This window comes from Protopterus annectens, chromosome 1.part0 (assembly GCF_019279795.1).
Source record: "Protopterus annectens isolate FY-2018-M chromosome 1.part0, PAN1.0, whole genome shotgun sequence".
In the NCBI taxonomy this organism is placed as follows: domain Eukaryota; kingdom Metazoa; phylum Chordata; order Ceratodontiformes; family Protopteridae; genus Protopterus; species Protopterus annectens.
The window spans coordinates 875,062,890-875,080,228 of record NC_056725.1 but is presented as its reverse complement, the minus strand read 5'-3'; the positions used below and the strand labels follow the sequence as shown (position 1 = coordinate 875,080,228).

Genomic DNA, 17,339 nt, shown 5'->3' with positions numbered 1-17,339 from the left:
ATTGTTTAGTGTTAAAAGTCTAAAGCCAGTAAAATTTACATTGTAACAGTGAAAAACAAAATCAGTTACAAGTGCAAGATGACATTACAGAAGATGATCTCCGACTTATTGAAGAAAGAGAATCTGCCATCAAGCAACTTGAGGTAAGCATTTTGTACCATTGTTATATACTGTGAGATCAAATGGTATTCAGATCTATTAGAAAAAAAATGTACAAACATATTATCTTTTTATATTTTTAGTTCCATACTCAGTACCTAAATATACTTTGATTTGTTCAAACGTGGAAGCTGATAAAGATTGTTTATCTCTAAGGAGTGTTATTTATTTATTATTTGACACTTGTTTACAGGAGAAGTCTTACTGGGTAGGGGCCAATTTTCAGCAGAGGCCTGTGGAGAAAAGCTCCAAAGTATTACAAAACATTTTAAGAAAAATAAGTTTACAGTCTTTAAAAATAATACACAAACAACTACAGTTTAAATCATTATACCAAATTAGACATAATATAAAAACATTAATTATGAATAGAAGTTATATGACAATGATTTAATAGAGACATTTTAGCTAGTTTGTAGAGAAATTAAAGTAAGTTAAAAATATACAAACAAATTGCAATATGAAATAATGGTATATTTAGAGAATAAGCTAGGGAAGAGAACTTGATAGAAATAAGGAAGTGATTGAAGAAGGGAGAGTAAGGAGATGTAAGGTATGAATTGGTAGTTGTTCACATTTAGGGATATAGTTTATCCTGGTATTGATCAAGAACAGACCCAGCCTTTAGCTAGGATGTCTTTCAGAATGGTTTTGAAGGATGGCATGTAGGGTATTGACCTGATAGGTACAGGTAAGGAGTTCCAGGCCTTAGCAACATGCTACAAATACAGACAATATCCAGCAGATTTGATAGGTTTGTGGACAGACATGAGATTTGAGTCTTTGGATCAGAATAACCACCTGAGGACATAGTTGTATAGAATGTTATTTAGTGCCAGACAAGCAGATGGATTCTGGATAATTTTATAGGTGATAAGCTGTGTATATGTCAGTTGATGGGGTAGTTCTAACCAATTTAGGTGTTTTTAGTGCTATACAGTGGTGAGTTCTGAAAGGGGAATTTGCTGCAAATTTAGCCACTTTGTTATAGGATTGTTCAAGTTTTGATTTTTGTGATTCCTGAAAGTTAATAAGGATGGGAACACCATAAAGAAGAGTTAGGAGGATGTAAGTAGTGGCAAGTGTAGCTATAGCTGTCACTTTTTGTCTCTGTAAAGCATCCCTATTTTTTGATGAGTTTTTCTTATACAACTTAGTATATGCAGGTATGATTTATGATTATCATCCACTATAATCCCTAATAATTTGCTATGCTACATATCGAAAGAGAGGGCTTAAGCTTTTGTTTTTTCATGAGAGAAGGATAGGGGGGGTTTGAGCATGAGTTGTGAGTTACAAATCTGCATTTCACTCACTGTTAGAGCTTCCTGAGTAATTTTTTGGAGGTGTGCCATGCTGTCAGATGTGGAAATGATTGAGGAGTCATCTGTGTACTGTATTAGAGAGGCCTGTTGTGTACATGGTGTGGAAGGTATTGGTGAGAATGTTAAAGAGGAAGGGACTAAAAGTAGAGCATTTTGGTACACCAGTGTTGACTGAGAGGTATGGAGAGAGGGTCATTTTACTGACTGATACCCATTGGGCAGGTAGCTTTTGAACCACAGAAAGGTGGGCTGAGTGCAGGGTTGCCAGACGTCCCTATTTGGGCGGGACTGTCCCGAGATCAGCAGCCTGATCCCGAGTCCCGCCCTGCCGGTTTAAATCCTGGCCAGCCTCCGCTTAGTTTTTTTTTTTTTTTTTTTTTTGACTGTCCCATATACCTGGCATACGGGCGAATCAAAAATTGCTAAACATGAAACACGAGAAGCTCCGTATTTACCGATTTTTGATTGGCCCATATGCCGGTATACGGACCAATCAAAAATCGCTAAACACGGAGCTACTTGTGTTGAATGCGGATCTGCAATGCATTAAACACGAGAAGCTCCGTGTTTAGTGCAGAGCTACTGAGCTACTGTTCTTTAATGTGGAACTGTGTTCCGCATTAAAGACCTTTTTTTTTTTTTTTTTTTTTTTTTTTTTCTTTGTCCCGACCTGGGGGGCTGGAAATCTGGCAACCCTGGCTGAGTGAGACCTAGTGAGGATATTTGAAGTGGAAGTTTGCTGTGCCAAACTGTGTCAAAGGCTTTAGACAAGCCTAGAAATAAGGAGGAGACTAGTTTGTTGTTATCTATAGCTTTATTGACAGTATCAGTAAAGTTTAGAAGTGCAGTGTTAGTGCTGTTGGAAGTACAGAAGCCATGTTGTCTGGGGGAAAGTTGTTGTTCCTGCCGGAGATAAGCAATTGTTTTTGAATGCATTTTTCAAGTATTTTGGAGAGGGGGATAAAATTGCTGTAGGTCTAAAGTTAATAGTCCATCCTTCTGCAACTCCTTTTCCCATTTTGCACATGGGGTTGGTGTATCATTTCAACAATGACAATCATCTGGAGCCAAGATGCACACTGCCGGGTGGCTAGCCCATGCCATGGCTATTCTTCATAGCACACGCTCACACTCACATCTGTGGCCAATTTAGAATGCAGTAGTCCACCTACTGCATGTCTTTGGAATGTGGGAAAAAAACAGAGCACCTGGAGGAAACCCAAACTAACACAAGGAAGACATGCAGAAGGCACTCCAGCTGAGAACTGAACAGAGAACCTCTTCCTGTGAGGCAACAGTATCTGTTGAATTTCCTCTTCTGTACAGAGGAATAATGTGCAACTTTTTCCAGAGTGAGGGAATGTGGGATTCCTTGATTGACCTATTTATAAGGACTGAGAGGATAGGCAATGCTGTTTTAATGTACTTGCTTAGAAGGTTGTCAGCTGAAGCAGAGCATGGTTTGAATTTGTTTGAGTAGTTTTATGTAGGATGTGGGTACAGGTTTTAAGGTGAAAGTGGATGTGATACATGGCTGCTGGGCAACATTAGGCACTCTAATTTTTAGTAAGAAGAGATGGTGATATACGGACTAGGAATATCAGTGAATTGTATCTTTAAGAGCTGATTTATATGAGAGGTTAAATGATGCAATAACATTGAAACTAGTGCTAAAGAATAAACAGATTAGTTTTATTTCTAAAAGTTTTTATTCCTTTAATGTTTTGTGTGTTTCAGTGTATGGCTAATATTCCATCCAGTTAATTTAGATTTTGGTGTCACGTGACATTTTGATTTCCACTTTAAATATGACTGTGTGACTTAAATAGTAAACCTGATAAAGCTTTTGCGAAAGCCTGTTCTGCTAGTTTTTACCTTGGAATTTTAATAAACATTATTGAAAGTATTTTCTGTTCTTGGTGATTTGAGTTCATCCTTTTATTGGCTTTGTCTCAGATTGAACTTGTCTTTTACCTATGGCATATCATACATTGTTTGCTGTGTTGTTGTGTACTTGCGGAAATACAGCCAGAGAACATTGACAGAAAATGTGTCAGTCTTTATTTTCTCACCGCACTGCTATTATTGACAGAACGTGAAGAGTTTTGAATCTCACTAGCTAATGACCATCTTTTGTTTAGTAATGAAGCACGTAATCTACCTAAGTAGGTCAGTGATATGACAAGATGAAGAGTTTTGAATCTCACTGGCTAAAGACCATCTTTTGTTTAGTAATGAAGCACGTAATCTACCTAGGTAGGTTAGTGATATGACAAAATTAATATTTTTGAGAAGAAATTCATCTAAAACCTTACATTTATGAACTACAAATTTTTATTATTGAAAATCACCTATTCCAATCTGTGCATGATGCATATGATTCTGCCATTGATAGAGTGCTGCTTTTGGAGCAGTGTCTCATTGCTACCAAAAACACAAGTTAAAAAGAGACTTCAGTGATTTCAAAAATGTTTTAGTATTCTCATGGTCTTCTTCAAGACTCTATAACATAAGGAGCAGTTCGATAGACAATGATATTTGCATTACACTGCAACAGAAACCAGAAGTGACTTCAGATTGTGGAGATGAACACTTGGATCCCACTTCTGCATCCATTGTTGATGTTGCCATCATGCCTGCTCTTGACCATAAGGAAATTCCTCCTTTTCTCTTGGATGCAACTCTTAGAGCCGCTTATAAAGACAATAGAGCTAAAAGGTGGGGGGGTTCCTGATTCATTTTTGAGGCTTAGGGATACCAAAAATCACACCAAGCCTAAGAAATTTAACATTCAGAATTCCTTTAGTTTAGCATTACAGTTTAAAAAGCCCATTCCAAAAATATTGATGTCCTTGTGACTATCATTAAACTGATCTTTTTCATATTGCTTACAAAATGTGGACTCACTCAATTTTATCAAGTGCTTGTATGTATGAGGATTACCACATCACATGTGTCTGCATTCATGATACTTAGTCTTATTGTCCATCAGACTCTTAATTGCATTCTTATCATTTTTGGTCAAATTATAAAACCTATTGTTACAAGATTTTAAATATGCCTTCCTTATACCATCTTCACAAGAAATTTCATAGACTTCAATTAGGAGAACAGTGGGAGGCATAAAAGTACTTAGTTTTGCCAAACAGTCATAGGTTCGTAGGTTCATAGGTTGATACTAGGCTATCAATCCTAGGGCCTATACAAGCCTAGCCATAACAATTCCCTGGCTATTTCTTCCCACAGTATTTACTTCCCTGGACCCCTGTCTAGCAGGATGACTGACATGATCCCCGGGGTGTATTTCCTGTCTCCCATCCAATCATCAAGGTTCCTTTTGAAGTGGGCTAAAGGGCCGCTCTGCATGACGTGTATGGGCAGTCTATTCTAGAGTCTGGGGAGTCTCTGGGTCAGGAACCTATCCCTCCAGCATGATTTGTTCATTATGATGACAAGGTTTAGATCCCTGAAGCATGTCTCTCTGAGGGATTGGGATTTCTTTAAGTGGAGCATGTCCAACAGCTCTGGGTTTGACATGGCCTTGTATGTTAAGCAGAGATCGCCTCCGAGTAGATGATATGCGTGCGACAGAGTATAGGTGGAGTTTTTTAGACAGTCAGCATAGGGCAAATGCTTTAGGCCTGTGATTCTTTTAGTGAGGTATTTCTGCGGCCTTTCCAGTTGTTGCAGACGTCTTGAGAGGTACATACCAAATGGGGCATTGTATTCTATAATGGGTCTAATGAGGGATGAGTACAGTGGGACAATGACACCTTTTTTCTGGGTGAAAAGCCCTTAGTGATGAGGTGTGCCACATAGAAGGATTTTCTGACTGTTGTGGCGATGTGGTTATCAAAGGTGAGACCACTGTCCACCTGTGTCTCTAAGTCTCTTATCACACTTTCGGTGTTTAGTGTACTGCCACCTATGTGGTAATTCACGGGTACATGTTTTTTCCCCAAAGGGGATAACTATACATTTCTTGGCATTGAGCTTGAGCCCATGGCTCTAGCACCAAGCATCTGTTTCTGTAAGGCCCTTTTGTAGAATATCCACATAATTTGGGGATTCAATAATGGTTCCCAGTTTGCAGTCATCTGCGAACTTTGTTAGACAGAGTTTCTTAGTGTTGGCCTGTACTAGATGCCGAACAAGAGCCATCATTAAAACCTTGTGAAACATCATTCTTGTTGTAATGTAAAAACACCTCCAAGTTAAGCATCCTGGTAAGAAGTCTAAGAACGTGGATATAAAACCAAAGCCCTTCATAAGAATTTGCAATTTACAGTTATTTAAAATTGTCAATGGCAAACTGAGTTTTAAAACTAAAGTCACTTAGCCAACCACAAGATATGTGAAAGAGCATTATCTGCCCCAACCATAAAATGTTTTTGACTGTTGTATGAACTGTTGAAGTCCCTAATGATGGCTTTTGTCAATTAAATTTCACTTCAGGCTCAGGTTTTAAGGTTGAGATAACCCAACCAGCTATATACTGTCCCTGGATGATTGACAGTGAAGCGATGTTTCTTGTTGCAAAACCTCAGGGGTACAAACCTTTTCTACCTAAACATTTTGGTTGCCTGTTGTCATTCAACATCTGGTTCTCCGCTTTAAAGTACTTTGTGTAAGTCATTTCTGTACCTCTCATGAGGAAAGGAAAGATGAAATCACAATTGTAAGCACTGTAAACCGTGCTTGCAGTTGTGGTTTCATCGTGGTTTACAGTATTGTTTGGTTTGAAAGTAAAGGAAAGTAAATGAGAGGTGTCAATCTCAGTCTTTAAAAAAAAAAAAAAGTTTTCAGTAAGGTATTTTAATTATGGGTGGTGACTGACTTGTAATATTGAGGATGTATTGAAGGATTTACAAGGCAGGTTAACACTAGAGAGAGTAGATTTCTAAATGAATATATTAAAGTATTTGGTATTGGAGGATTTCAGTAGCTGGAGCTCAAATAGAATGTACAAATGATTCTGCAAGATTTTGCAACTGGACCAGGTTAGATAGAATTTGTGTATCATCGGAGCATGTTCATTTGATTGGAAGGATTGCAACTCATCCAGTAACTTTATCTAATCATGCTGTTGTGAGGATTTGGGTGTAGACACAGGGTAATAAAGTAAAGGTGAGAGACTGGTGTTTTCCTTCATATTTCTTGAAAAGAGAAAAATTTAAGGTCTAGACAGCAGTTAAAATTTGAGAGTTGCTTAAGATAGACTGTAACAACCCCAGCAGTGGCATCTAGCACTTGGGACAAGTTGAAAATGGATCTCTAGTACAAATGAGGGGAGAAGGAATTATCAGAGAAGGGACGCAGAGAAGATTTAGGAGTAGGCAAAAGTTAAATCACTTCAGAGTAAAAACAGAAGTCTTTCAGAACAGCTGCTGAGTGCTGGGGAAAAAATGAGGGAGCATTTACAGTAATATAGGTGAGTTTAGAAAAAAATTGCCATTAAGCATTTTTCTGTTAGTAATCACAGAGGGTAGAAATTGTTAGCACAATGACTAAGGCAGCAGACAGTAGAAGGATTGGGAGCCAGATTTTTGGAATTCTGTGACAGGGGGTATAACTAGGGATCCTGAGGAGGTAATGGAATATTTTATGACTGAGGAATGAAGTCAGTATAAGGTGCAACCTGAAACATTTATTGAAAATTTAGATTCCTCCGTTTTAGAGGAAGAGGAGGCTCAATTGCCGATAGCTAGAGAAAAAATAAGCTATTGTCAGGCATCAGGGAAATCCCAAGGAACAGGTGGCATTCCATAGAAGTATGGAAGTTAGTAGAGAAGAATTTACTAAAGACTTGGAAGGTGTTTAATAATGTATTGAAAGAAGAAGTAACTTTACGCTGGAGGTGTTAATAGTATTGCAGAACACAGGGAAAGATCCCACATATCTGGCATCATATACATGATTTCTGTTTTTTAAATCAAGGCTATAAAGTGTCTGTTTGTATTAGCTAAGAGAGTAGTAAAAGTGCTATCAAAATTAATGGACATGGATCAAAGTGGTTTTGTTAGAGAGGCAGACGTTTGAAATAACAGCAACAATTGCCACACTACAGACTTGGTGAAATAAATTTTTCCAAAGATTAAATAATTGTCTTTTAATACCAGTTGTAAACATGCACAAATAAAGTTGGGTTCCTTATCTGAAGTGTCACTATGAGTTCCCTGATGTTCTTTAAACCACAACAACCCAAGCCTGTGGTTATTGTACTATATAAACTTGGTATGTTGGCTGTAGCAGGACATAAATATAGGATCATGGAAGATTACTAGGCTGTTAATCCGGAGATTATTTTAAACCTAGCCGTTTCAATCCAATGTAATACCATAGATGTACTAGTCAATACCCAAGATTGCATGATTATTGTTGGTGAGCTTGAATGCAGATAACACATTCAACAGAGTCCTTTGGAGTTTGATGTGTTGAGAAATAGCAGCATTTGTATTTCCCACTATAATATTGTTTATAATGAGATATTTGAAGTATTAAAGTTGAAAATAAAGGTGGGAGGTTGTGATCAGACTGGAGGAGAAAAAGATGAGAGTGACACTATCTGACAAATTGAGTTTAAGCAGGGTGAGCATGTAGGTATGTCTTCTTTCCCATTTATTATTTCCCTTGCATGTGGGGCCTTTAGAAGGAAAGATAAGGGACTTTCAAATCTAGCAGTACAACTGGGTTGGCAATCAAGACAGTATAGCCTTGTTTGCAGATGATTTTGTATTTGACAGACTTTGAATATTTTGAAACAGTTTCAGACATTTTGGATTACAGAAGAAGTGAAAATAAAATGAAGGCAGTAGTAAATTTTGTGCTTCACAAGTTGGTTCATCAGGACAGACATTTTATGTAGACATGTCAAAATGAAATACTGTGTAATGACAACTAAATACATATGGCAGGAGACTAAGAAGGTTATTAGAAAAATGTGAGACTGCATTTTTTATGATCATGGATTTGGATAGTAAATTAACAGGGAGTTAAAATGTGTATAGTTCCTTTGGTTATATATATGTAGACGTGATGTACTTTTTTCAGCTAAATGGGAAGTTGTGGATGACAAAGTGAAACCCATTTATTTAGGAGGTGAAATGAGAAGAATTAAATGAGGTAAGAGGATTCTCCCTGTGTAGCAAGGTGAGATTAGGACTACCAAATTGAAAAGGTATTTTAGGGCTACACAGTTGAGTTATGTATATGTAACATAATTTAATGGATATAGACTGAAGTGGAAAAAGATGATTGTGGTACAAGGTAAAAGGCTGGATAAAGAGAAGTTGGTGTTTTGGATACAGGCCATTAAGGAAAATAATAATACTATGCCTGTAAAGTGGCAGATTATTTGTAAAGACTAAGGCAGTGTGGGACTGCAGAGTCTTTCAGTAGAGATATGAAACAGTAAGAGTGCAGAAATTAAACAGCCGGTGGCTGGAATAATGAGATGAAGCTAGCTAAACAAACAAGGTAAATGAAATAGATGCACTGGGACTGAAAAATGTGAAAGTGGGAGAAAGCCATTTGGGTATTTGACTTGCAGGTTGGTGTTTTTGTCCCTTATCAGGGGTTGATAAAGTATAAATAGAGACCAAGAGAGAGAGGAATAATAAGTCAATGACTAGCCCTGGAAGAGTTTCCAGTGGTGCCAGTCATAAACGCTGTCATCAGAAAACAGATGAAAAGCAGTGCAAGCATCATCTTGAATTATAACTATAAGAATCAATTAGAGAGGCTTAAAAAGGATTGCAAGAAGGAAGCCAATAGGTATGAAGCAACACTGGGAAGATATTTGAAAGGCACCTAAGTGTAATTCCAGACAGTTTAGCATGTTTACAGACGTATCTTATGCATGGAGTAGAGTTCAAAGTATCTTTCTTTAGGCAGGGAGTGTAAGTGCTGGAGATGTATGTTGGAAGGGAGAGGAAACTGAGGACATGTATTTGGGGAATGTATGGGGTTGATGTTTAAAGACTCCTCACAGAATGCTTTGATACAAATATTGGAACAAATTTTAGCAACTAAGGAGATGTTGTTTTGAGTTGGTGTTTAGGAATAGAGGCTCTAAGACACATAGTAAGGCCTTGTTAAGTTTAATACTATTGGAGGCCAAGAAAAAGCAATAACAGGAAAATGGAAATCAAACGAGTGTTATGAGCATTGCAAAATAAATGAAACAAATGGAGGTGGGATCTTTAAAGAAGGAAAGAAGTGACCTGCATAAAATTAAATGGTATCTTTGATTTCAGTACATATAAAATAATGGCCAAGAAGATGAGTGATGTGGGATGTTGGGGGGGGGGGATTCATTAATTTGAAGTCATAATGTAAATACTACTATTGAAGGTATGAGGAAAATGTATAGTACATGGAGAAGACCGTGGAAAATGTTCCTTTTTTATTAATGCATGTTGCAAGTTAGTGTTGTAAATAAATAAACCTGTTAAAACTATTTCAGTAGTCTGCTGCTATGAATCAATATAATCTTTCAGAAAAAAATGTTTTTCTGTTTAGTTCTAGATACTGAATAATTCTGAGGACAACAGTGAAATAAAATGCTAAATCTGAATAGGATCAGTTCTGGTTGAGAAATGAATGAATAAAATGAAGTTGTCAATTTTCAACATCTTCAAATAACATTTCAGTAGGATGCTTTGAATCAACTCAGTCTCCTTTCAAGAAACAAATGTCCCAAAATCTAAATGCTGAATAATTCTGAGGGCATGATATAAAATGCTTGCCAAATAGATAGTTGGAAACCACAGACAAGGCAAAAAAAAGAAAGAAAGAATGAATATAATAAGATAATCTCCTATTCCTCTAACAACAATTTCTGCCTGTCAATTTGCCAGTGTCTGATATAGCAAGGTTCCTTCCCTAAAGCTAAACATATTAGAATAAAGTGTTAATGATCTCTTTGGTCAAAAGAAACTGAACTTTCACAAGCATTATAGAGCATGGAGAACTTGAATCTTCACTTTTTTTAAAAAAGGGTTTGATTTGGGAAATTACTTTTAAAAAAGTCCCATGTTTGTACTTGAAAATAAGCTACTAAGCATTATTGAAGCAACTTCATTTTTGTGATGGGTTGGTTAACAGTTATCAAGCTTGGTACAAGCAAAGATGTACTCTCATTACTGAACATAGCAGCAACAACAGTACTGTGTCATATCAACAAAAATAGTTTGGAAATTATTGCTTTCTGTGGAGCTTAGATATGCTGCAATCAATGCACCAAGTTGTACTTTTTGATTAAACTAAATTTAGTTTCCCTTTGGTGAGACATCCAGTATGTAATTCCAGACTTACCCACTTGGTGTTCTCTTTAATCATAACTTGAGAACTGACTGTGTTCATGCAGAATGGAGAACAGCAACAGTAATCCGCCTGCACAAGGGGGGAGGGCATCAACTGAACCTGGGAACTACAGACCCATAATTCTAATCAGCCTCATCTGTAAGGCCATGATCAAACCTGGTAGACTTCTTTAAGAATGTCACCAAAGCCATGGATATGTAAGACGGTGCACACAGCCTATCTTGACCTTGCCAAGGCTTTTGACATACTCCGGCATAGTTGAGAAAACATTCCCAGCTAGAGATTAACTTCATTTTAGCTGGATTAAGCTATATGGTACACTGAGTTTATCCTAGTTTGCCAGTGTAGTACCACAGGGTCTGTGGTGACCCCTTACTGTTTGGCATCTATTTGGTTTCTGATGATTGCAAACTGGGAGCAGTCATTGAGCCCACCAACAGTGTCAACATATTACAAAAAGGGCTAACAAAAATGATTTGTGAAAAAACCATGGTGTAAAACTAAATGCAAGAAAATGCATTATTATGCCCTTTGGCAAAGCAGAAGTCCCTACAAATTGCAATATTAACAGCACCCAGTGGTACGAAACTTAGGAACACAAGATGATAACAATCTGAACTTTGACCACCAAGTTTCCACAGTGGTAAGGAAAGCCTTCTACATAGCACACCTCATAAGCAAGGGCATAGCATCCAGGTCAAGGGATGTTAAAACTCCACTGTACTTAACACTCATCAGACCGGTAACAGAGTATAATGCAACCTTTTGCACGCCCCTCACCAAACACGTGCAGTAGCTGGAGAGACCTCAGAGATTTCTCCCTAAGAAAATACAGGGACTAAAAACCATGACCTTATGTGGACAGGCTGAAAGCCCTGCCACTTTACTCTGTATCTTATAGACTGCTAAGAGGTGGCTTGTGCCTGGAGCAAACTCCAACCCTGCCCTAATGGAAATGCTGCACAACAACAACTCAAATGACACAAGAGTCAGTCGCTGTAGGGATCTTAACCCAGCTTGTGACATTAATAGAACATGCTGAAGAGACAGATATGTCTCCCAGAGACTGCCGCTTCTCTGGAATAGACTTCATATTCATATGAAACAGAGCTCCTCACTGACTCCATTCAAACGCAACTGAGATAATTGGATGGGAGACTGAAAATCTGCTCCTGGGGTGGCATCTATGTCCGTCATGGGACAGGGGTAGCTGGTTTTGATCACAGACCTGCTCTGCTCATAACTTCTTTCTGTGAACTACCCAAAAAGAACAAATGGGGATACTTGGGATTAACTTGTAAAGGCTCTTGGGCCACTAGCCTGGTAATCGCCCATTAACCTATAACTACTTCAACAAGTAAAACTAACCAAATTAAGTATATGGACTCATTCTTGACATATGGTGACATTATTGGATATTTAAGGAACAGATGCACGTTAAACATAGCATTTCCATTTATCAGAGTGTATTTTCCTCTTAGCGAATGATCCACATATTTTGATATAACAAAAAAGCATGGTTTAGTGTTTTCTTCCCCTTTTTGGCATTTCTGTCCTTGGTAGCTACCTAAGTGTACACCATGTTGAACAGAGTCTTATATTTTCTTTAGGTTTGCTGTTACATCATCTCAGCTGTCACATCTGAAAATTTCTTGACAAGGAAAAAACACACAGCAAGGTATCTGTAAGTCTCTCTCATTATTTACACCAACTAAGGAATCAAAGCTCCAAATATTCACAGGTGTACTGTTAGTTACAGCTGCATTCTTTCTCTCCCTGGGTCCATAAATCTGCTGAGCCTTTGCTTATTTCTCAATGATGTGTTATCTCCAAAATAATGCATACATTAAAATGTGCAGGCCATAGGAGGCCATCACACAGATTGCCTAGCGAGTCAGTATTAAGAGAATTAGTATTAAGAGAAGCACAAAAAGCATTTGATTTAGTAAAGCTCTGTATAAAATAAGGTGAGTCACTTGTTAAATGACTGCTACTATGGAAAGATTTTCATTATTGTACACTGCTTGGGGTTACACTTGAATTAATAAATATAAATATCTCCTGTTTTTGTATCCATCCATCCATCCTTCCTCAACCCCTTTTTCCCATTTTACACATGGGTTCATGGTGTCACTTCAACAGTGGCAGTCATCTTGAGCCAAGGTTTTACACTGCCGAGTGGCTAGATCTGCCGCGTCCTTTTTTGTGTGTTGTGTACCCTTTCTTAGAGACTAAATTCTTATGATTTAAAAAAAAAATGCAATAAAAACACACACACGTTTTAAGTTTCCTTTTTTATACTGTGAAAAAATGTACTTATAACCATAAAGTACAAAAATGGTTATCCAGTCAGTTTGTACTTCTGTTTTATGAATGAATTACAGTTGTGTAATGAAACTATGATAACAGTAGATCTTGTAATTGATCACTGTTGTGGTTACCTTTTATTATAGAACTCATATTCTGCCAGAGGTACAATTAATCAGCTACATTACCTTTCTAAATTAACTCAGCTTTCTTGCCCTAAGGAGAGAAGCTACAGTCCTGAAAAGAACAAGGGCTAGGAACCAATTTGCAATATAGCTATATACTCAAAACTATATATGCCCCAATCCTGGCATGATATACAAAAAAACAGAAAAGGGGGCTGGAGGAAGGGGACTACTACTACAACAGTGATCTGTTAGAACATCTACTGTTATGGTAAGTTCACGTATGCGGCTATACCGTTTTCCACATTAGCATCCCTATTGTAATAGCCTACGCTGTATGGTAGACTTCATGCAGAGAAGAGGAAGGGATTCAACCATCCAGGAACTCATGGTGAATAATAATGTCCACTTGTTAACCAGATAGGCCCTCCGGAGCACTGGACACACAGTCCCTTTTCAGTGGTGACCCAGGTGCAGTCTTTTCTTGAATGAATTGCTCAGGGTTGCACAGTAGACAATGAGGTCTGAGGGAATCAAACCATTTACCACAGGAGATGCAGCTTGCTGCCTAAACCCTCTATGCTCCCAGAAGATTGTTCCTAGCAAAGCCTGTTCTACACCTGGAAAAGTAGTCCAGCTTTGTAGTGCTTTGAAAAAGTATGCACATATGATCAAGTTACTGTCTTTAAAATACTTGTAGAATCCACCCTTTTCAAAAAAGCAAAGATGAAGCCAAGGCCATGGTGGAATGCCTGGAAGGTTTTTATGGTGAGCAGAACAGGAAGAAATAATGAGACAACCATCTCAGAATTATCTGCTTTGACACCAGTTGCCTTTTCTTTCTTACCCTCATAAGAGACAAACATTTGATTAGCTTTCCTGAAGGATATAGTTCTGTCCAAGTAATAGCTGAGCTACCTTACCTTCATAGGAGACAAACAGCTGATTGGCTTTCCTGAAGGATTTTGTTCTGTCCAAGTAGTATCTGAGCTGCCTGTAGACATCCAAAGTATGTAATTTTCGCTCTGCCTTGTTTTTAGGTTCTGAAAAGAATACAGGGAGATTGATAATCTGTCTTAAAGTAAGCTCTAAAATCACTTTAGCATGAGAAAAGGATAGTTCTCAAAAAAACGTCTGTCCTTATGGGAAAAAAGGTGGAGGTTGGCTCGAGCTTGTAACTCCGAAACTCTTCTTGCAATTGTCATAGCAGGAAGTAGCGCGGCCTTCCCATGTTAAGAACCTCAAACCAGCTTGTTGAGCTAATTCAAATAAAATAAGATTCACTTTTCCATGTACAAAGTTTAGATTCCAGTCAGGATACACTTGATTCAAGGTGGACACATATGTATAACCCCTTTCAAAAGCTCCTTGCCTTGAGGACAGATGTAAAGGGGAGGGGAATCTAAGGAGAGACCAGCAGAATTTGCCAAAAGATGAAACTTGATGGAAGAGTACCAAAGGCCAGAGGATAAAAAGCTTAATTTAGAACCAAAGGCAGCCAGTCCTGGTTCTTAGAATAGCACCATCTGAAAAATATTTTCCATTTAAGTTGCTGCTAAAAAATCCTGAATTTTTTTTTTTTTTTTTTTTTTTTTACCTACTTTAGTACCTGCACGTCCTCACAGAAAAGGTAACTAAAAGATTATATCAAACAACCCCTGTCACGTGTGTGAGTGTGTTCACTCTCTGGAGACGTTTGTACTAATTGCTGTTGACCAGTTTTAGAAGAAAGGAGAACCAATGTTGCCTTGGCCAAAGAGGAGTCAACACAGTCTCTGAAAAGTCCCCGAGAATATTTAGGAGGACAAGTGGAAAAGTGTTCTGGAACATTCCCATCCATGGGAATAAAAAGGCATCCGTTTCGTGGCCTGTTGGCAAGGAATCCTGGAATGGAATTTCTTTAACTGCCTGTTTTGAAAGGAGGTAAACATATCTATTAGAAGTGTTCCCACAGTTGTATCACTGCTGCAAAACGATAAACGTGTATTTTCCATTCAGGAGAATTTGGACTTGTACTGCTTGGCTTGTCTGTTACAGTATTTTGCTCTGACAGGATATTTGAGGCGTGAACAGTCAAACTGACCAGAGTTGCTAACTCCCAGGCAATCGTAGTGCATCTCCAAAGGGAATAAGATCTGGTACTCCAGTGTTTGTTTATAGGTCCACATTACTGTGGTGCTATGTGTAATAACTTGCAGAGGTCCGGGAGACCAGAAATAATTTAAGCCTTTTAAGGCATAGTTTACTGCCAGTATCTGTGACATTTATATGCTTTTGTCTGTCATTGGAATTCAACAATCCTTGCACTTTCATCCATTTTGAAAATGCTACCCAAGCAAAATCTGAAGCATCTGTTGGAAAAGACTGAGCCAGTAATCTGAAGGGAGAAGGGGAGACCTGGATTGACCGAGAACAATCTTGGACTGGGAGATAACTAGTCCATCCACCAAAGAACCTCCCTTTTGAACTGGCATCTGAAAGGACAACCGGTGCTGATTCTGAGTCTATACTGACACTGAATTCTTCTCAAGTTAGTTTTGCAAATGGAATAGAAGCCATGAGAAACTCTCTAGCAGAAGCATGAGATTGGTTGATCTAGGAAAAATTTTCTTGTACTGGTGTCTTGCCAAGTGGGAAAAAGTGGATGCTTTGAAACCTGGAGGCAGTGCTCACTGGAGTCGGACACTGTAAATACCCTTGGCACAGTGGGCAGACCAAAGGGTAAGACAGAGAACTGATCATGTAAACCGGACAAAGAAAATCTTCAAAGCACCTAAATTCCTCACAAATTGGAATGTTATGAGTAACTTTTAGGTCCAAAGTTACAAAATGTCAGAGGGTATGAGAAGTAACAGAGTTTGAAGGGTTAACATTTTGAAATTTGGAACCTTTACAAAAGAATTGAGAAAAAAGAGGTTTAGAACAGATGTCAACATTCCTGATGATGTTCATCGTGCTATACTGCTGCAGTCATCACACTTGGGTTATCCTGTCGTCAGGCAGTCCCGCAGTCGGCCGAATCCCAAACTCCTGGTCCGGCGTCGGTTGTTGTAGCCTCTTCCCTGACGTCAGTGCGACAGGGGTATAAAAGAGACAGCCGACGCCATTTTCTTCAGTCTTTCTTGCCGCGCGGTGCCCAAAGCAGAAGCAGTTCGCAAGTGCCGGTTGGCCAGCTCCTGAAATTTTCGAATCGAGTTTCAGCCCGAAGTCTTCTCTAAAGCTAAGTACCCTGTTGAGGAAACTTTTCTTGCCTCAGACCGATGTCAGACAAAGTTAATAATTGTATTTCTTATGGGAAGCAAATACCTCATAAGGATTTTCATTCTTATTGTATTCCTTGGCTAGGCCCAGACCACGACGTCTCTGGTTGTCGGTTTTGTGCTAGGTTCAACAAATGTACAATTAAGCATTGGGCAGAATTCGCCCAGCATTAATTTGGCAGAAAATTTAACTATAGCATACTGTTGGAGCAACCATCAGCAATGATTAAAAAAATCACAAAGATAAGGACCGCCAGCCAAGGCCAAGACCAGATACCGAGGCCTCAGCAAGGCCTGACGCCGGTTCTCCGGTTTTCAGCGAGGTGCCTTCGCAGCCCCTGACTACCGCAAATTCAGAAATTCTGACAGCCTCCCAAACCGAAGCAGTTGGGCCTCAGGAACCAGTTCCACCTCACTCCTCGGACGCCAGCCCCGACGGGGATCTGGAATTTTTGGATAGGCCTTCGGTCTCTGAAGGTGTTTTCAAACCGACAACTATCTCTGCCAAGCCTTATGCCAAACTCAAAGCCCCCTTAAAAGTTAGAAAACCGGGGCCACACACCCCTCCACAGGCCCCTATGCCTAAAAAACAGATGTTTAAGATGGCTGAGGATTTAATTACCCTTATCAGGGGATCCCAACCCCCACCTGACAAAAGGCCTAGACTTGAGGAATATTATCCTTCCTCTGACCAAGCATCCATTTCCTCAGGCAACTGTGACTACCAGGATTTCTCCTTCCCTCCTTATGAAGACTCAGATGCTGAAGAGTCCATTCCCTTTGTCTCCCCCCTGAAGACTACTCTTTTGGGGAAACTTTACACACCATGAGGGAACACT

The 17,339-nt window shown here is 38.8% G+C and overlaps 1 protein-coding gene across 5 annotated transcripts in view; it reads left to right on the top strand.

The window, feature by feature from the left end:
• STX7 (syntaxin 7) overlaps positions 1-17,339 on the top strand; it is a 900,235-nt gene that overhangs the window by 723,255 nt on the left and 159,641 nt on the right. For all 5 annotated transcript variants that reach the window (XM_044063754.1, XM_044063764.1, XM_044063774.1 and 2 more), the window contains one exon: positions 50-143. In XM_044063754.1, coding sequence (XP_043919689.1) covers positions 50-143 — 94 coding nt within the window. The remainder of the gene's footprint in view (positions 1-49; positions 144-17,339) is intronic.